The sequence below is a fragment of the Alligator sinensis genome, unplaced genomic scaffold (assembly GCF_000455745.1).
Source record: "Alligator sinensis unplaced genomic scaffold, ASM45574v1 scaffold878_1, whole genome shotgun sequence".
NCBI classification, from domain to species: domain Eukaryota; kingdom Metazoa; phylum Chordata; order Crocodylia; family Alligatoridae; genus Alligator; species Alligator sinensis.
In genome coordinates this window covers 4,452-20,857 of record NW_005843526.1, presented here as the reverse complement: position 1 = coordinate 20,857, position 16,406 = coordinate 4,452, and the positions used below count along the sequence as shown (strand labels likewise).

The following is a 16,406-nucleotide window of genomic DNA, read 5'->3' as shown; positions in this document are numbered from 1 at the left end:
CTTGAAGTGCAGTGCCCAAAACTGGACACAGTACTCCAACTGCGGCCTGACTAGTGCCGCATAGAGGGGGCGCATCACCTCCCTCGATCTGTTGGTCATGCAACTGCTAATACACAAGGTGTGATTGGCCTTGTTGATGGTGTCGTTACACTGCTGGCTCATGTTCATCTTTGAGTAAACTATGACTCCAAGATCTCTCTCAGCCTCTGAGCTGCTGAGGAAGTCATCCCCCAACCTGTAGGTGTGCTGGGGATTCCTCCTTCCTAGGTGGAGTACCTTACATTTATCTTTGTTGAATTGCATCCCATTTCATTCCTCCCATTGATCCAACCTGTCCAGGTCAGCCTGTATCTGCTCCCTGTCCTCCGGTGTGTTAACTTTGCCCCATAACTTGGTGTCATCTATGAACTTTGAGAGGGTGCTCTCCACACCCTCGTCCAAATTGCTGATGAAGATATTAAATAACACTGGTCCAAGGACCGAACCCTGCGGGACCCCATTGCCCACCTCCTTCCAGTCCACCACCACTCTCTTGGTGCGGTCCCTAAGCCAGTTGGCCTCCCACCTGACTGTGTAGGTGTCCACTCCACAGCCTGCTAGCTTCCCTATGAGAATAGGATGCGAAACTGTGTCAAAGGCCTTCCTAAAATCCAGGAAGATGACATCAGCCCCAGCTCCTGTGTCAAGGCAGTGCGTGACCTGGTCATAAAAGGCTATAAGGTTTATCAGGCAGAATCTACCTGTGATGAACCCGTGCTGGTTTCCTTTCAGCATCATTTCTCCTGGTGGGCCTTCACAAATGTGCTCTTTGATGATTTTTTCCAGTATTTTCCCAGGGATAGAGGTAACAGTGACTGGCCTAAAGTTACCCGGCTTATCCCTTCTCCCCTTCTTAAAAATGGGCACCATGTTGGCCCTTTTCCAGTCCTCAGGATCTGGCCAGAGCACCATGAGTGCTCAAACAGCCGTGCCAATGGCTTAGCTATGACACTGGCCAATTCCTTCAGCACCTGTGGATGGAGGTCATCCATGCTGGGCTGACTTGTACCCATCCAGCCCTTCTAAGGGCTCCTTAACTAAGTCAGCACTAACCTCTGGTGGTCTGGTGCTTTTTGGACATCTGTCCATGCTCAAGGTGGGGGAATTGTCTTGGTCAGTACATAGGAACACTGAAGCAAAGAACTCATTGAAGAGCTCCACCTTTTTCCCTGTGTCACCCACCAACTGTCCAGATTTGTCCTGCAGGGGCCCTATGTTACTCTGCGCTTTCCTTTTGCTTTCTATGTATCTGTAGAAGGACTTTTTATTGTCCTTAATTATTGAAGCCAGCCTAAGCTCCAGTCCTGCCTTGGCCTGCCTAACTGATTGCCTGTAATAGCGCGCTAGAGAGGTGTATGCCTCCTTGGTGGCTGCCCCCCCAGCTTCCACTGCCTGTAAATCTCTTTCTTTGCCCCCAGTCTTTCCTGGAGTTCCCTGTTCAGTCAAGGGGGCTTTTTTATCCCCTTGCCCCCTTTCCTGCATAAGGGGATAGACTCCTTTTGTGCCCCAAGGATCACTCCCTAGAGAAAGCTCAAACCCTGGGTCTCGGACCCATGTGTGCACACATGCATGCGTGTGTCAGACACCTGATTCTTTTATGTGTGTGTTGAGGTTGGGGGACACACACCTTGGTTCTATGTATGTAAGTTAGTGTGTGCACATGCATGTGTGTCTCAGACACCCAATTCCTCTGTGTGTGGGGGAAACACCTGACATGCGTGTGTGTGTGTGTGTGTGTGTGTGTGTGTATGTGTGTGTGTGCACATGCATGCATAAGTCCCAGATGCCTTGAGTTTGTGTCCAGGTTCATATGTGTGTGTGGGTTGTCTGTATGTCCTGGATGCCTGGATTGTGTGTGTGCCCCAGACGCCGGGGTACAACGTATATGTGGGAGCATGCACATGTGCCTGGGCTCATGGGTTTTGTGTTGGCTATGGGGGTTGATCCCAGCCCCCTATTAATCCCAGACAGGTTGTGAAGACCAAGGAAGATTTGAGAAGCCTGTCCCAGGAAAAAAAAATCTCCAACTCAAAAATTCAATCCCAAGCCATTTTAATAGCAATGCTAGTACTGGGTACAAATAGGAGCACCTGGGGAAGACCAGAGGGATCAGGCAGATGAAGTGGTGGATGAGAAAGAATCACTCTTACAAAACAAGGCAGAAATCAGGCCTAAAGTTACTGAGCCTTTAAAAGGTGGCAGCCTGTCAAGGCCAAGAAATTTGTCCCTCCGTTCCAGAAACAAGGTTTCCAAGCAGCCCCCTTCTCCGCTCACTGCAGATGGGCAATAAAAGCAAAGGCCGGGGCTTCTTGCCAAAGAGGGTATTTCCAAGGCAAATCTGTGCCTTGTATCCCCCACTCAGAACCAACCAGGACAAGCTCAGTAAAGAGAGACATCTGACAAAGCTAGTAACCGTATAACTGTGCATGGGCTCTTTCCGCATTAAGATAATACTGCTGCTTCTAATGGGGCAGTCACATGGACCTTTCCAGGTCTTTTCTGGACCAGGCCAGGCAATAGACCTGTTTCAGTGACAGTAGAAAGCTGTTTCTATTGCCAAACCAGATGCACCTGTACCAAGCCACAGCGTCCTCCTGGCTGAGCCAGTTGTGTCCTATATTCGAGGACCTCCTCCCCTAAGCAGTTCCATCACTGGTTGCCCCTTCTTCCTATCTTACCTCTAGCTAGAGAACAGCAAGCAAACAGGACCTGAGTCTAATACTCCACTACTAAGCAGCCTAAAGCCTACACCCTCTCCACCCGCCACCCCTCCCCACAACCCCTGCAAGTCTCCCATATGCTACTGTTCATCTTCCTTGCTTGTTGATCATGGTAGGGAAGAGATGCAGCCTATCCACCCATCCATCTGTCCTGTCAGGGTGGGCAGGACTCTATGGCAGCATCAAAGGCACCCTCATGTACCATGGCTGTGACAGGCAATGAGGCAATGCCACAGGCATTGCCTCCACGGTAGATGCGGAAAAAGCCCTGGGGGGGTGAATGGGATAAGCAGTTAGGGGCTGGGCACAGCTCTCATACGTCCACATGCTGGGATGACCAGCCCCTGATGTGCCTCACCCCAAAGCCAGTTGCAATCTGGGGCCCTGGAGCCCTATATATCTGGTTATCTGGGGCCCTATATAACCAGTCCCCCAAACACCCCACCCCAGAGCCAGCTGCCATCTACAGTGAACAAGGGGGGCCTATATAACCAGCCTCCCACAATCCACCCCAGAGCCAGGCACCACCTGCAGTAAGGGGACCCTTATATAACCAGCCCCCCAAACACACATCACTGCAGACCCAGCTACTGTATATCAATGCCCCAAACACCCCACCCCAGAGCCAGCCACCATCTGCACTGAGCCAGGGGGCCTGGTATGACCATACCCACCCACCCCATTGCTGGCTGCACCCCAGCACACAATCCCAGCAGCTGGCACCATGCTCCATTGGCTGTTCTGTGCCCCTCAACTCACCTCCTCCCCCCACTCAGGCCCCCACGAGTTCTTCACAATCCAGTACGGGGTCTTCTTCTCTGGAGCTGGTGAGGAAAAAGCAGGGGACAGGTCAGCACTGGGGAAGGGCAGTGAGTGGTTTAGGAGAACTCTGAACCTCATCCCCTGCTTCCTTCTCTGTCAACTGTCTGTCTGTCTCCATCACACTGCCCTGGGGTCCTCAACCCCATCCTGCCTCCCCTGGGGCTCTCCTGTCTTCCAGCCCCTTAATCTTGTCTCAGACAAAGAGCAGGATATACATCTAAATAGTAACAGAACATAAGAACATCAGAGCTGCCATGGACTGGGTCAGACCATAGGTCCTTCTTGCCCCATCTCCTGTGCACATGATGACAAAGAGTGGAGGCTGAAAAGGAGAGTGAACTGGGTCTCATCAGGGTTCCCCACCCCCCTCCCCCACTTGCAGCCTTCTGCATGTAAGGTCTAGGAAGTTTTGATTCAGAGGCTGTGCCCCTCACTCCCATGCTTATTAACTCCGGATGCCCCTTTCCTCCAAGCATGTGCCCAATCCCTTTGCAGATCTGGCTAAACTCAGCTTCCACCACATCTGGTGGCAACGAGTCCCACACTTCAATGACATGCTGGGGGAAAAACAACTTCTTGGTGTCAGTTTTAAACTGATTGCCTCCTTATGTATTGGCACCTGCTTTTCCTTTGGATTAAATCAGCAAGGCTGAGAGGTAGGACACTGGTGTGTGGGCAGCTCAGTGTCTCCATATACACTGCCCAGGCTTTTGCAACCAGCTTCACCTTATCCGCCAAGCAAGGATGACTTTCAGTGAGATGATGTGTCACTTGACATAATTCTATTGTCTCACAAGACAGAAAGATGCCTACTACTGCTGGTTTCATGTGGTGATCCCTTGTTCTTGTCTGGTGAGAGACAGGCAATAATAAATCCCTAGTGACTTTCTTTTCACCATTTAGTATTTTGTAAACCCTTCTCATGCCCCTCCTTAAGTGATCTCTTTTCTCAACTGAATAGGCCTATGTATCTATCCATCGATCCCACACTATCCATCCATCTCTTGACCACACTCCCTCTCTTTTTCCCTCTCTCTATCCCATTATCCTTTCCACACATGAAAGCCCCTCTATGCCACTCATCACTCTTGTTGCCCTTCTCTGGACCTTTAGTTCTTCTCTATCCTTTTGGAGGTGCAGGGACCGGATCTGGGCACAGTCTTCAAGGTGTGGATGGATCATGGATTTGTAAACAGGCACACTTTCAGTGTAGATCAGTGCAGCATGGAGGGGCTTCCATAAATGGAGAGACTGAAGAGGCTAGCAAGACAAAGAGAGAGAGAGAGAGAGAGAGGAGAAAGAGACAGATAGATGAGTTGATAGATGGATAGATTGTGGGGTGGATAGATGGACAGGTAGACTCTGGGGTGGATACCATGGATAGATAGTGCTGGGTGGAAAGATGGATGGATAGGCGGATAGATGGATGGATAGTAGGTGGGGTTGCTATATAGACAGACAGGTCTACTCAGTTTAGGAAACAGACATTTGAGGGGGGTGCATCGGAAACTCTTGAGCACAGGAGTGAGGAGCATGGCTTCTGAATCAGAATTCTCTAGACCTTCAATGCAGGAGGCTGTAAGTGAGAGAGGAACAGGGGAAAAACCCTGCTCAGACCCTGTTCACTCTCCCTTCCAGCACCTGCTCTCTACTGCCATGTGACACAGGAGATGGAGCAAGATGGACTTGTGGTCTGACCCAGTCCATGGCAGCTCTGATGTTCTTATGAGATGCATCTGCCATTACCACCATCCCCCATGCCATCCTGTCTCCCTGCCCCCCGCCTACCCATCCCCCACTCACCCAGGCCGTAGCCCACCAGTAGCACGGCATGGTTTATTTCTTCTGGGTTGCAATGGCAAGTCATGTTCTTTGTGATGATGCCCTCTACATAAAACTGGGGTGGGGGGGAAGGAGGGAGCACAGGTCAAGGGTAGAAGCAGGCTTTAGTAAGGTCAACCAGGGGCTAGGGGCAGGGCAGGCTGGGGAGAGGGGCATAGGTCCACAGGGGCTCCTACCTGCAGCAAGTTGGCATTGATGCCCACGGTGACAGGGCCCCTGGTGGCAATGTGGGCAGCCAGCTCTGATGGAAGAGGCCACAAGTGTGTCAGAGCCAGGGGAGCAGGGTGGGATGGGGAGAGACCCCCAACGTCCCTACCCATCCTCGCAGCCTCTGGACTGCATGGTTCTCTGGAATCCCACATGTACTGATGCACACATGTAGCTGAGACATGCACATGCCTGCTCGCACACGCAGGTGTGCACACAGATGCACACACCAGACATGCAGGGGTGCACACAGGGATGCACACAGATGCACACACCACACACACAGGGATGCACTCAGATAAACACAATATACACACAGATGCACACACACAGGGTTGCACACAAATGCATATACCACATACACAGGGTGCACACATGCACACACACATGGATGCACATGCACGCACCACAACACACACAAGCCCCCCAGCAAAAACATAGCCAGGGCCTAAGCAGTTTCTCTCCTCTCCTTCTGAAGACCCCTCCTAATCCCAAAAGCTCACACCCTGCCCCCTGTGCCTGCTCCAGCCCTGCCAGGGTCCCCACAGCTCCTCACTCTTTTCATCAGATGAGAGGAACTGGAAGATCTTGATAGAGGCAACAGCTTGGTGCCCGGACTTGCACAGGCTCTGGCAGCCGATGTATGGGTACTGCTCCTCTTGTGTCAGACCTGCAGCAAGGGAAGAAGGGTCAGCAGAGGAGACAGGGTGGGGGGGGGATGTCTGTGCAGAGCCTTATGCCATAGGGGCCCTGATCTCAGCTGGGGAGTCTATGCAATAGGGGCCCCAATCTCAGTCTTGGGTGTGGGGGGAGGTCTGTGCTATGCCTGGTGTGATAAGGGACCCTATATCAGCTTGGGTTTTTTTTGCTGTGCCTGGTACTTGAGGGGTGATGATCTCAGCCTGGGGTCTCTGTGTACCTGGTGCTATAGGGGCCCTCATTTCAGCCTGGGGGTGGGGATCTGTGCTGTGCCTGGTGCTACAGGGGCTCTGATGACAGCCTGGGGGGTCTGTGCTGCACCTGGTGCTATAGGGGCCCTGATTTCAGCTTTTGGATCTGCTGTACCTGGTACTTTGGGGTGCTGATCTCATCTTGGGGGTGGTTTGTGTATCTGGTGCTACAGGGGCCCTCATCCCAGCCTGGGGGTGGGGGTCAGTGCTGTGCTGGGTTCTACAGGTGCTCTGATGTCAGCCTGGGGGGTCTGCACTGTGCCTAGTGCTATACAGGCTCTGATCTCAGCCTGGGGAGTCTGTGCATTGCTCTGCTCCATGGAATGGGGGGAACTGAGCCAGGGGAGCGATGAGGCCCAGCCCCCACCTACCGTACATCCAGGCAACAGTGAATGCGTCCCAGGGGAAGCCACCTCCACAGGCCACCTGCAGCCGGCTGCAGTCCAGCACCTCTGCAAAGCAATACACCCTGGGGTCACCTGCTCCTGTACAGGGGGCTCCCCTTGCTGCTCCACTCCCCTAGCCTGGGGTCCCCCAGCCTCAGGCATCTCCCTGGCCCCCAGCTCCCCCAGGGTGCATGGCTCCCCCCTCCGCTGCCCTCTGGAACCATCAGCATCCCTCCAGAAGGCCCCAGCCCCCTTCCAGCAAGGGCCTCGTACGCTGCACAGAGAGGTTGTAGAGGTCCTGGTGCCGGATGAACCAGAGCGACTCGATGTTGGCGACTGCGGCAAAGGCCCAACAGGAACCACACAGGCCCTGGGAGAAGGGGGACAGGACAGGGGGTTGGCTGGGAGCCTTGTGGGGGAAGGCTGTTTGGCGGTAGAAGCGGGGTGCTCCCACCAACATCAAGCTTCCTCATGATGGTGCCCCGCACTCCTGACCCACAGCCCCCTGCTCCCACCTGGCCCTGTTACTGCCCCTCATTCCCAACCCGCAGCCACCAGGTACTCTCCCACCCTGATGGTGCCCCTCACTCCTGACCCGGAGCCTCTCACCCTCACCCAGCCTTGCTGGTGCCCCTCACTCCTGACCCACAGCCCTCAGACTCTCTCCAGCCCTGATGGTCCCCTCACTTCCTACCCATAGCCCCTGCCCACCCCAGCACTGCTGGTGCCTCTCACTCCTGAGCTGCAGCCCCTACAAGCCCTGCCAGTGCCCCTTACTTCTGACCCACAGCCCCTGCCAGCCCTGCCAGCGCCCCTCACTCTCAACACATCCCTCGCCCTGCTCCCCCAACTCCAGTTGCCCCTACCTGGTCTTTGGCAGGTGTGACGGCCCCTGCCTTCCTCCAGTCACAGCTGGGGGGCGCTGGCTTGCTGGGGGACTGTGCAGCGGGGCGTAGGGTATGGCCAGGCATGGGGCTCAGCAGCTGTGCCCGGAACTCCTCCTCTGTGGGGAACGGGGACAGAGGATAGGGGTTCAGTGGGCAGAGTTCAGAAGTGGTATGTGCATCTGTGTGCAGCTCTGTGTGCATGCGTGTGTACATCCGTGTGTGTGTATGTGGGTGTATCTGTGTGCTTCTTGTGTGTACATCTGTGTGCATCCCTCTGTGTGTGCTGTGTGCATCTCCGTGTATCCCTGTGTGTGCATGTGTGTAACCTTGTGTGCCTTGGTATGTGTCCCTGTGTGTGTGAATGCCTCGGGGCTATAGGGAGTAGTGTTTAGCTGTGGGGGTCACTAAGGGAAGCTGAGCAGGCTGCTGGGCTTTGTGGGGCTGTGGGTCGCAGGTCTGGCTGGGGCAGAGGGGGCGGGGCTTGGGAAATGGGGCAGACTGGGGGGGCAGGAGGTGGAGTTCAAGGACGGTGGCGGGAAGGGGGGTCTCACCAGTGAGGTCGCTGAAGCGAGTCACGCCGAACTGGGCCAAGCCCTGCCCGGCTTCCTCCAGGGCCCTGGCAGTGGCCAGGTTCTGCCTGAAGATCAGCAACCGCCGGTGCTGCTCTGGGGAGGGAGATAGGGGTCACTGAGGAGCAGGGGGTCCTGCCCCAATCAAGCTGCCCAAGACCTCCACCCCCCTCCTATGAGCCACTCCCAGCCCCTGTTTTCAGTCACTCCAAGCCTGGACAACTCCCTCCTCGCAAGGGCACCTGCTCCTCAGGGTCTCCAACTGGGGACATAAGAGCTCCCAGGAACTGCACAGGCTGAGCCCCTCACTCAGTGCTCAGTAGCTACTGACATCCTTTTCCTCCAAGAATGTGTCCAATCCCTTGGAGAATCTGGCTAAACTCTCAGCTTCCACCAAATCTGGTGACAGCGAGTTCCCCCCTTTAATGACACACTGGGTGAAAAAAACCTTCCTGGTGTTAGTTTTAAAACAGCTAACTGTGGTGACCCCTCGTTCTCGTCCGGTGAGAGACAGTCAATAATACATTTCTAGTGACTCTCTCTTCTCCATTTAGTATTTTGTAAACCCTTCTCATCTATCCACTCCAGCATCTATTTTCTAAAATGAATAAGTCTGTCTGTCCATCCAGTTGGAGTTGTAGCTACCAAGGGATGTGAAGAGTAACGAGAAAGGTTTCTACAAGTATGTCGGTAGGTAGAGGAGGATCAGGGAAAGTGTGGGTCCCTTACTGAATGGGAGAGGCAACTTTGTGACAGAGGATGCAGAAAAGGCTGAAGTGCCTTTTTTGCCTCCATCTTCACAGGCAAAGACAACTCCTAGACTACGGCATCTGGCAGCACAGTTTGGAGAGGAGGTGAGCAGCCCTCAGTTGTGAAAGACCAGGTTAGGGACTACTTAGAAAAGGGTGATGTGTACAAGTCCTTGGGGCCAGATGGCATCCACCTGAGGGTGCTGAGGGAGTTGGCTGATGTGATTGCAGACCCATTGGCCATCATCGCTGAAAACTCATGGCAACCAGGAGAGGTCCCAGATGATTGGACAAGGGCAAACATGGTGCCCATATTTAAGAAAGGAAAAAAGGCAGATCCAGGAGACTACAGAGCAGTCAGCCTCACCTCAGTCCCTGGAAAAATTATGGAGCAGATCCTCAAGGAATCCATTTCTAAGCACTTGAAGGAGAAAAGGGTGATTAGGAACAGCCAGCATGGATTCACCAGGGGCAAGTCATGTCTGACCAACCTGATTATCTCCTTCTATGATGAGGTGACTGGCTCTTTGGATGCGGGGAGACCGGTGGATGTGGTGTACCTTCATTTTAGCAAGGTTTTGATATGGTCTCCCATAGCACTCTTGCAGGCACGATAAGGAATTATGGGTTGGATTAATAGACTGTAAGGTGGATAGAAAACTAGCTGGAGCATTGGGCTCAGAGAGTAGTAATAAATGGCTCAGTGTCTAGTTGGCAACTGGTATCAAGTGGAGTGCCCCAGGGCTTGATCCTGGGGCCAGTTTTGTTCAATGTCTTCATCAATGACTTGGAAGATGGCATAGAGTCCACCCTCAGCAAGTTTGCAGATGACACCAAGCCATGAGGAGTAGTAGATATGCTATAGTGTAGGGCTAGGGTTCAGAGTGACCTAGACAAATTGGAAGATTGGGCCAAAAGGAATCTCACAAGGTTGAACAAGGACCAGTGCAAAGTCCTGCACTAGGATGTAACAATCCCATGCACCAGTACAGGCTGGGGGCTGACTGGCTGGGTAGCAGCTCTGCAGAAAATGACCTGGGGGTTACTGTGGAAAATAAGCTAAATATGAGCCAGCAGTGTGCCCTTGTTGCCAAGAAGGTTAATGGCATACTGGGCTGCATTGGCAGGTGTGTTGCCAGTAGGTCAAGGGAAGTGACCATTCCCCTCTATTCAGCACTGGTGAGGCCACATCTGGAATACTGTGTTCAGTTTTGGGGCCCCCGCTACAGAAAGGATGTGGACAAATTCGAGAGAGTCCAGCAGAGGCCAGAAAAATGGTTCGGAGGCTGGGGGACATAACTTATGAGGAAAGACTGAGGGAACTGGGCTTATTTAGTCTAGGGAAGAGGAGACTGAGAGTAGACTTAATAGCAGCCTTCAACTACCTGAAGGGGGGTTCAAAGAGGATGGAGCTAGACTATTCTTAGTGGTGGCAGATGACAGAACAAGGAACGAGTTGCAGCAAGGGAAGTTTAGGTTAGATTTTAGGAAGAATTTTTTTCACTAGGAGGGTAGTAAAGGTGACCTAGAAAAGTGGTAGAAGCTCCAGCCTTGGAGGTTTTCAAAACCTGGCTAGACAAAGCTTTGGCTGAGATGATCTAGTTGGGGGTGGTTCTGCTCTGAGCAGGGGTTAGACTAGAGACCTCCTGAGCTCCCTTCCATCCCTCACTTTCTATGATTCTATGATTCCATCCATGCATCCACACTCTATCCATCCATCTACCAGCACACACACTGTCTAGCCACCTATCCACCCCACTCTCTCTTTCTATCTCCAATTAGCCTTTTAGTCACTCCTCACACAGAAGCCCCTCCATGCTGCTCATCATCCTTGTTGCCCTTCTCTGCACCTTTTCTAGCTGTTCTCCATGCTGTTGGAGCTGTGGGGACCATGGAGGCCGAGGGTCTGCTCCTGGCTCCAGGGACCCAGAAGCATTGGTGTTAGGAGAACAGCCGGTCACCCCCATTTCCCTTTTCCCCCGAGTCTCTCCCTAGACTCTCCTCATCCACCCAGCTCCCCCAGGCTCCCCCTCACCTTCAGGGTTGCTGTAGGTCTTGTTGAAGCGACTCATGAAATCCTGGAACAGTTGGATCAGTTCAACCTGGAATGGGTCAGATCAGAAGTGAAGGGGTTAACGCCTCAGCAGCAAGGGGGCCAGGAGGTCTCCAGAGATGGAGCCTCCCACCCACAGCTCCCAAAGCCCTGCCCCCTCCTAGCCTTGTTGATGCCCCTCACTCCCAACCCATAGCTTCCTACCTTCCCCAACCCACCCCCAGTGCCTCTCACTCCTGACCTGCAACCTCCAAAATCACCCCAACCCTGCTAGTGCCTCTCACTCCTAAACCCACAGCATCAAGACCTTCCCCAGACCCCCTGCTACTCCTCACTCCTGAACTCCAGCCCCCTGCCTTCCCCAGGCCCCCTGGTGCCTCTCCCCCTCAACCAACATCCCTAGCCCCAGCTTTGTCTTCCCTCAGCCACTACCATGCTGGGCTCTGGGGCTGTGTCCAACACGTCTGGGGGGAGCACAGCTCCATCCCCCCAGCCCAGCAGCAGCAGCAGGAGGCAGGCACTGAGGACTGTGGACTCCATGTAGCCAGTCTGTGGCTGCTGGCTGCTCTGATGCTTCTTATAAAACCCTGGGTGTGGGTAGTCACCAGGAAGTCACAAGGGGTGTAGTGTGAGAGCTGGGGGGGGGTAGGATCTGGGCTGGGTGCCTCCCCCTGAAAAATCATCCACTTGACACCGTCCCCAAAGCATCCAGCCCCCTGAAGGCCTCAGACCCATGGACCCCCACCCCAAAACTGCCTGGGGTCCTCTGGCTAAGCCACCCAGCACAAGAGCTCCTGTGAGACCCCTCTCACTCTGCCCTAAATTCCCGCCAGACCCCAGACTCTGCGCTTAGAACCATCTTCTCCAACCTGCTCTCTGCAGCAGCCAAAGGATGCTGGGTGGGCAACAAGACAAACACAGCTTTAGGGATGACTAAGAAGGAAATGGAGAATAACACTGAAAGCACCATGATACCCCTTTATAAATCCCTGGGGGATCCACACCTGGAATACAGGGCCCAGGACTAGTCCACATACCTCCAAAAGGACAGAGAAGAACTAGAGAAGGTCCAGAGAAGGGCAACAAGGATGATAAGTGGTATGGAGGGGTTTCCATGTGAGGAAAGATTAAAGAGCCTAATGGGAAAGAGAAACAAAGGTAAAAGATGGGTAGATGGATGGATAGAGTGTGGGGTGAATAGATGAACAGACAGGCGTGTTCAGTTTAGAAAAGTGACACTTGAGAGGGGACATGATAAGCTTTTCCAAAATACTATATGGCAAGGAGAAAGGCAGAAGGGATTTATTGTTGATTGTCTCTCACCAGACAAGAACAAGGGGTCACCACATGAAACTAGCAGGCAGTCAGTTTAAAATGAACTCAAGGCAGCACTTTTACCCCCCCAGTGTGTCATTGAAGGGGGGATCTCATTCCTGCCAGATGTGGTGGAAACTGTGAGTTTAGCCACGTCCAAAAAGGGACTGGACACATTCTTGGAGGAAAGGGGCATCAGGAGCTTTTGAGCATGGGAGTGAGGGGCACGGCCTCTGAATCAGGACTTTCTAGATCTTAAATACTGGAGGCTGCAAGTGGGAGAGGAGCAGAGGGCAAAGCCCTGGTCAGACCCAGTTCACTTTACTGCTGTGTGATGCTGAAGCCTGGGCAAGATGGACCTAGAGTCTGACCCAGTCCCTGGCAGCTCAGATGTTATGAAGGGCTGCCAGTTGGAAGTGAGGGGCACTAGCTCAGCTGGGGGAGACCGGGGTGGGGTGATTGGAATTGTGCGTTGATACTGGGTGTTGAGATTCATGCTGGGTTGAATGCATGCTGCAGCTCTGCTGTGTCTCTGCACAGTGCTCTTGTGTGACTGTTGTGTTGCTTGTTGCTGTATAGGTCTGCTGTTGTGCTGCTTTGCCCTGGCTGCGGTGGATCTGGGCAGCAGGCTGAGCTGTTGTGTAACTGGCCCCAGTACACAGTAGCCAAGTGCCAGTGTGTCACGTCCTCTGGTGCACTTCTGTGCAGTGTGGTTGTGTCACGCCCTCTGGTGCACTGCTGTCTGGCAGTGCCATAGGGAGTAGCTCCACAGTGTATTTGGGTTGCCTGCCCTAGTGTGTAGCTCCATTATGTGTCAGTGCCCTTGAATATGTCTCTGTTGTGCAGTTGTGTAGCCATGCCGGCAAGTGCCACAGTGGTCTGTAGGTGTGTCGCTGCTGGGGTGTGTAGCCAGGTTGTGTAGCTATGCTGGACTGCATAAGTGAGATATGTTGTATAGCTGGGGTTTGGCCATCTCCTTTCTCCACTTGGGGTTTAGCAGCGCTGTGTAGTTTGGTAGCTGGGGTGTGTCACAGTCCTCTCCCCAGCTGCAGGCACCAGGCTCTGGCCAAGGCAAGGCCGAGTCAAGTAGTTTTGTACTGGTGTGTTGTGTAGTTCTGCTGCCCTGGCTTGTAGTTGTGTGATCCCACCCCGGTTCCAGCTGCTGCACCCAAACAATGCACCCCTTAGGCTGAGCGCATGAGGGTCTCCCAGAGGGGGAAATGAGGGGGAGGTTCCCAGGGCAGGGGGTATTGTTCTCCAGCTGGGTAGTGGATTTCATTCTCTGCCTAATGCTCTGTTGTGGTGCTGTCTGCTGCTGCATCAGGAAGTGTGCGGTCTCTTGGAGATCTCAATGTTCTGTCAATGGGGAAGGCTTGGCCGGGTTTATTACTGACAAGGCACCTACTCACTGATACGCATGACACCAGGGTAGCCAAGGCCCTGCTACACATTCAAATTAGAGCTGGATAGAAACCAGCTAGAGTTATTACACATATTCAAACACTACTTTGGTAGCAGGTTGGCCATTTTTGTGATGACAATGACCTTGCATGTGTGGCTGGTCTAAATATATTGCATGATTCACCAGTGAATTGTATAATAAATGTAACAGGGGCCTCTGTGTCAGTGCTGCAAACTGGTGGCAAGGCACAGGCACCACTCACATGTGGCATCCCTGAGGTCAATACAAAGTTTCAGGGGTTTCCAGGTCCCCCTGATACATTGATCAGAACAATTCTAGTCATGTCAGACATGTCCTGGTGCCTGTACTTAACAAGCATCAGCCCCTTAGTGTATCATCCTTGTATGCCCCATTGTTATCTTGTGTGCTCTGGAACATGTGGTACCAGCCATATCTATCAGCCTTGTCAACCAGACTTGTTTATCAGGCTTCTCAGTCAGCCCTTTCCATCAGCCTCATCAACAGGCATTATTAGGGGCCTGTATAATCTCATCATCAAGGCACGTACTGCAGTTCAGGCTCTGCATACAGTGGGCTTCCTGCTTTGATCAGTGGTTTGGTAGAGTCACCCAATGCCTTCACACCCCTTTTCTGTGTAGCCATTGGTTTGCACATTCCCTCATATTATGGGCTCTACATGAGCTGTTACTACCCAGGAAAGAGGTCTGGAAGTCACTGTGGACAGGTCATTAAAAACAGCTCTGGGCTCAGCAGCCATCAAAAAGGCAAATGAAACACTAGGGATTATTAAAAATGGAATTGTGAACAAAACAAAAAGAATGATGATGCCCCTTGATAAATCCACGGGGCCGCCACACCTTTAAAAACTGTTCCCAGTTCTGGTCCCCACATGTCCAAAAGGATATAGAAGAACTAGAGAAGATCCAGGGAAGGGAACAAGGATGAGCAGTGGTATGGAGGGGCTTCCATATGAGCAGGGCCGGCCCATCCTATCCTGCGGAAACTGCGGTCGCAGGGGGCCCTGCTTGTGCCTCGTTTAAATGGCTCAATACAAGCAGGGAGCCCCTTCCCGGCCGAGTAGGGGTGGAGTTCCCAGCTCCACTCCTGCCCTGGCCCCAGGCAGGGAACCCAAGTGTCCCCAGCACGTGCTGCCCCAACCCTGTGTGCACCGCAGCACAGCCCACGTGCGCACAGCCTGGCCCCGACTATTTTATTTCAGTGAGTTTATACTGCAATTAACTGCAATTTTGATTTTTTGATGGATCATGGGGACCCAAATCTGTATCTTGAAGGGGGCCCCCAAAAATTGTAGGCCAGCCCTGTATATGAGGAGGAACTTAATAGGCCAGGCCTGTTTAGTTTAGACAGTTGATGCTTGAGGGGGGGACAGGAGAAGGGTTTACAAATACTCAATGGTGAAGACAGGGGTGTAGGTTGTAGCTGTACTGGTCTAAGGACAGAGGCAGACAAGGTTCTTTGGGTGAATCTGACATCTTTTATTAGACCAACTCAAATAGTTGGAAAAATTAAAATTAAATTTTTTTTTTAAATCCCCAGGTACCTCTCCACTACTTTCCTACTACATTCATCCCCCTCTTCCCCCATCTGCCTGCCACCACATGCAGTGCAAGCTGAGAGTTTAGCCAGGTTCACGGAGAGATTGGAAACATTGTTGGAGGAAGGGGCATCAGGAGCTCTTGGTCAGGGGCATGAGGGACACGGTCTGTGAGTCAGAACTTCCTAGCCCTGCAATGCTGTAGGCTGCAGCTGAGTGTGTAGGAGTGAAAAACACCCTCCTCAGACCCAGTTCATACTCCCTTCAAGGAAAGGGACATCAAGAGCTACTAAGTATGGGAGTGAGGACCACGGCCTCCGAAATAAAACTTCCTAGACTTTAAATGCTGGAGGCTGCAAGTAAGAGAGGAATAGTGGGAAAAACCTTGGTCATGCCCAGTTCATTCTCCTTTCAGCATCTGCTGTCTGTTGCCATATGATGAAGGAGACTGGCAAGATGGACCCAAAGTCTGACCCAGTCCCTGGCAGCTCAAATGTTCTGAAGGCTGCTGGTTGGAAGTGAGGGGCACTAGCTCGGCTGGGGGAGACCTGGGTGGGATGGTTGGAATTGTGCGTTGATACTGGGTGTTGAGATCCATGCTGGATCGAATGGATGCTGCAGCTCTTCTGTTTCTCTGTGCAGTGCTCTTGTGTGACTGCAGTGTTGTGTGTTGCTGTATAGGGCTGCTGCTGTGCTGCTTCGCCCTGGCTGCAGTGGATCTGGGCAGCAAGTTGGGCTGTTATGTAGCTGGCAAGTGTCAATGTGTCATGCCCTCTGGTGCACACTGCTGTGCGGTTTCATAGTTTCATAGTTGGTAGGGTCGGAAGGGACCTGAGCAGATCATCAAGTCCGACCCCCTGCCATGGCAGGAAAGAGCACTGGGGTCAAAC

At 52.8% G+C, this 16,406-nt stretch overlaps 1 protein-coding gene across 1 annotated transcript; it reads right to left on the bottom strand.

Moving 5' to 3' along the window:
- Window positions 1–2,074: 2,074 nt before the first annotated feature.
- On the bottom strand, window positions 2,075–11,797 carry LOC102386563 (cathepsin W-like). The gene is made up of 11 exons (XM_006038891.1): window positions 11,657–11,797; window positions 11,207–11,273; window positions 8,405–8,518; window positions 7,833–7,969; window positions 7,240–7,336; window positions 6,952–7,032; window positions 6,187–6,300; window positions 5,600–5,664; window positions 5,385–5,478; window positions 3,519–3,583; window positions 2,075–3,027 (listed from the first exon to the last, which is right to left on the bottom strand). Exons 1-11 carry the CDS (start codon window positions 11,762–11,764, stop codon window positions 2,914–2,916), a joined length of 1,056 nt encoding a protein of 351 aa, XP_006038953.1. The 5' UTR covers window positions 11,765–11,797; the 3' UTR covers window positions 2,075–2,913.
- Between the last annotated feature and the right edge of the window lie 4,609 nt (window positions 11,798–16,406).

What these genes read in the sequence shown, in the direction of transcription:
- LOC102386563 (XM_006038891.1), bottom strand. Translation starts at nt 11,764, where the DNA reads ATGGAGTCCACAGTCCTCAGTGCCTGCCTCCTGCTGCTGCTGCTGGGC. An exon ending in TCGCTTCAGCGACCTCACTG is followed by an intron (nt 7,970 to 8,404) that starts GTGAGACCCCCC and finishes CGTTCCCCACAG; the next exon opens with AGGAGGAGTTCCGGGCACAG. An exon ending in TCACACCTGCCAAAGACCAG is followed by an intron (nt 7,337 to 7,832) that starts GTAGGGGCAACT and finishes CCCTTCTCCCAG; the next exon opens with GGCCTGTGTGGTTCCTGTTG.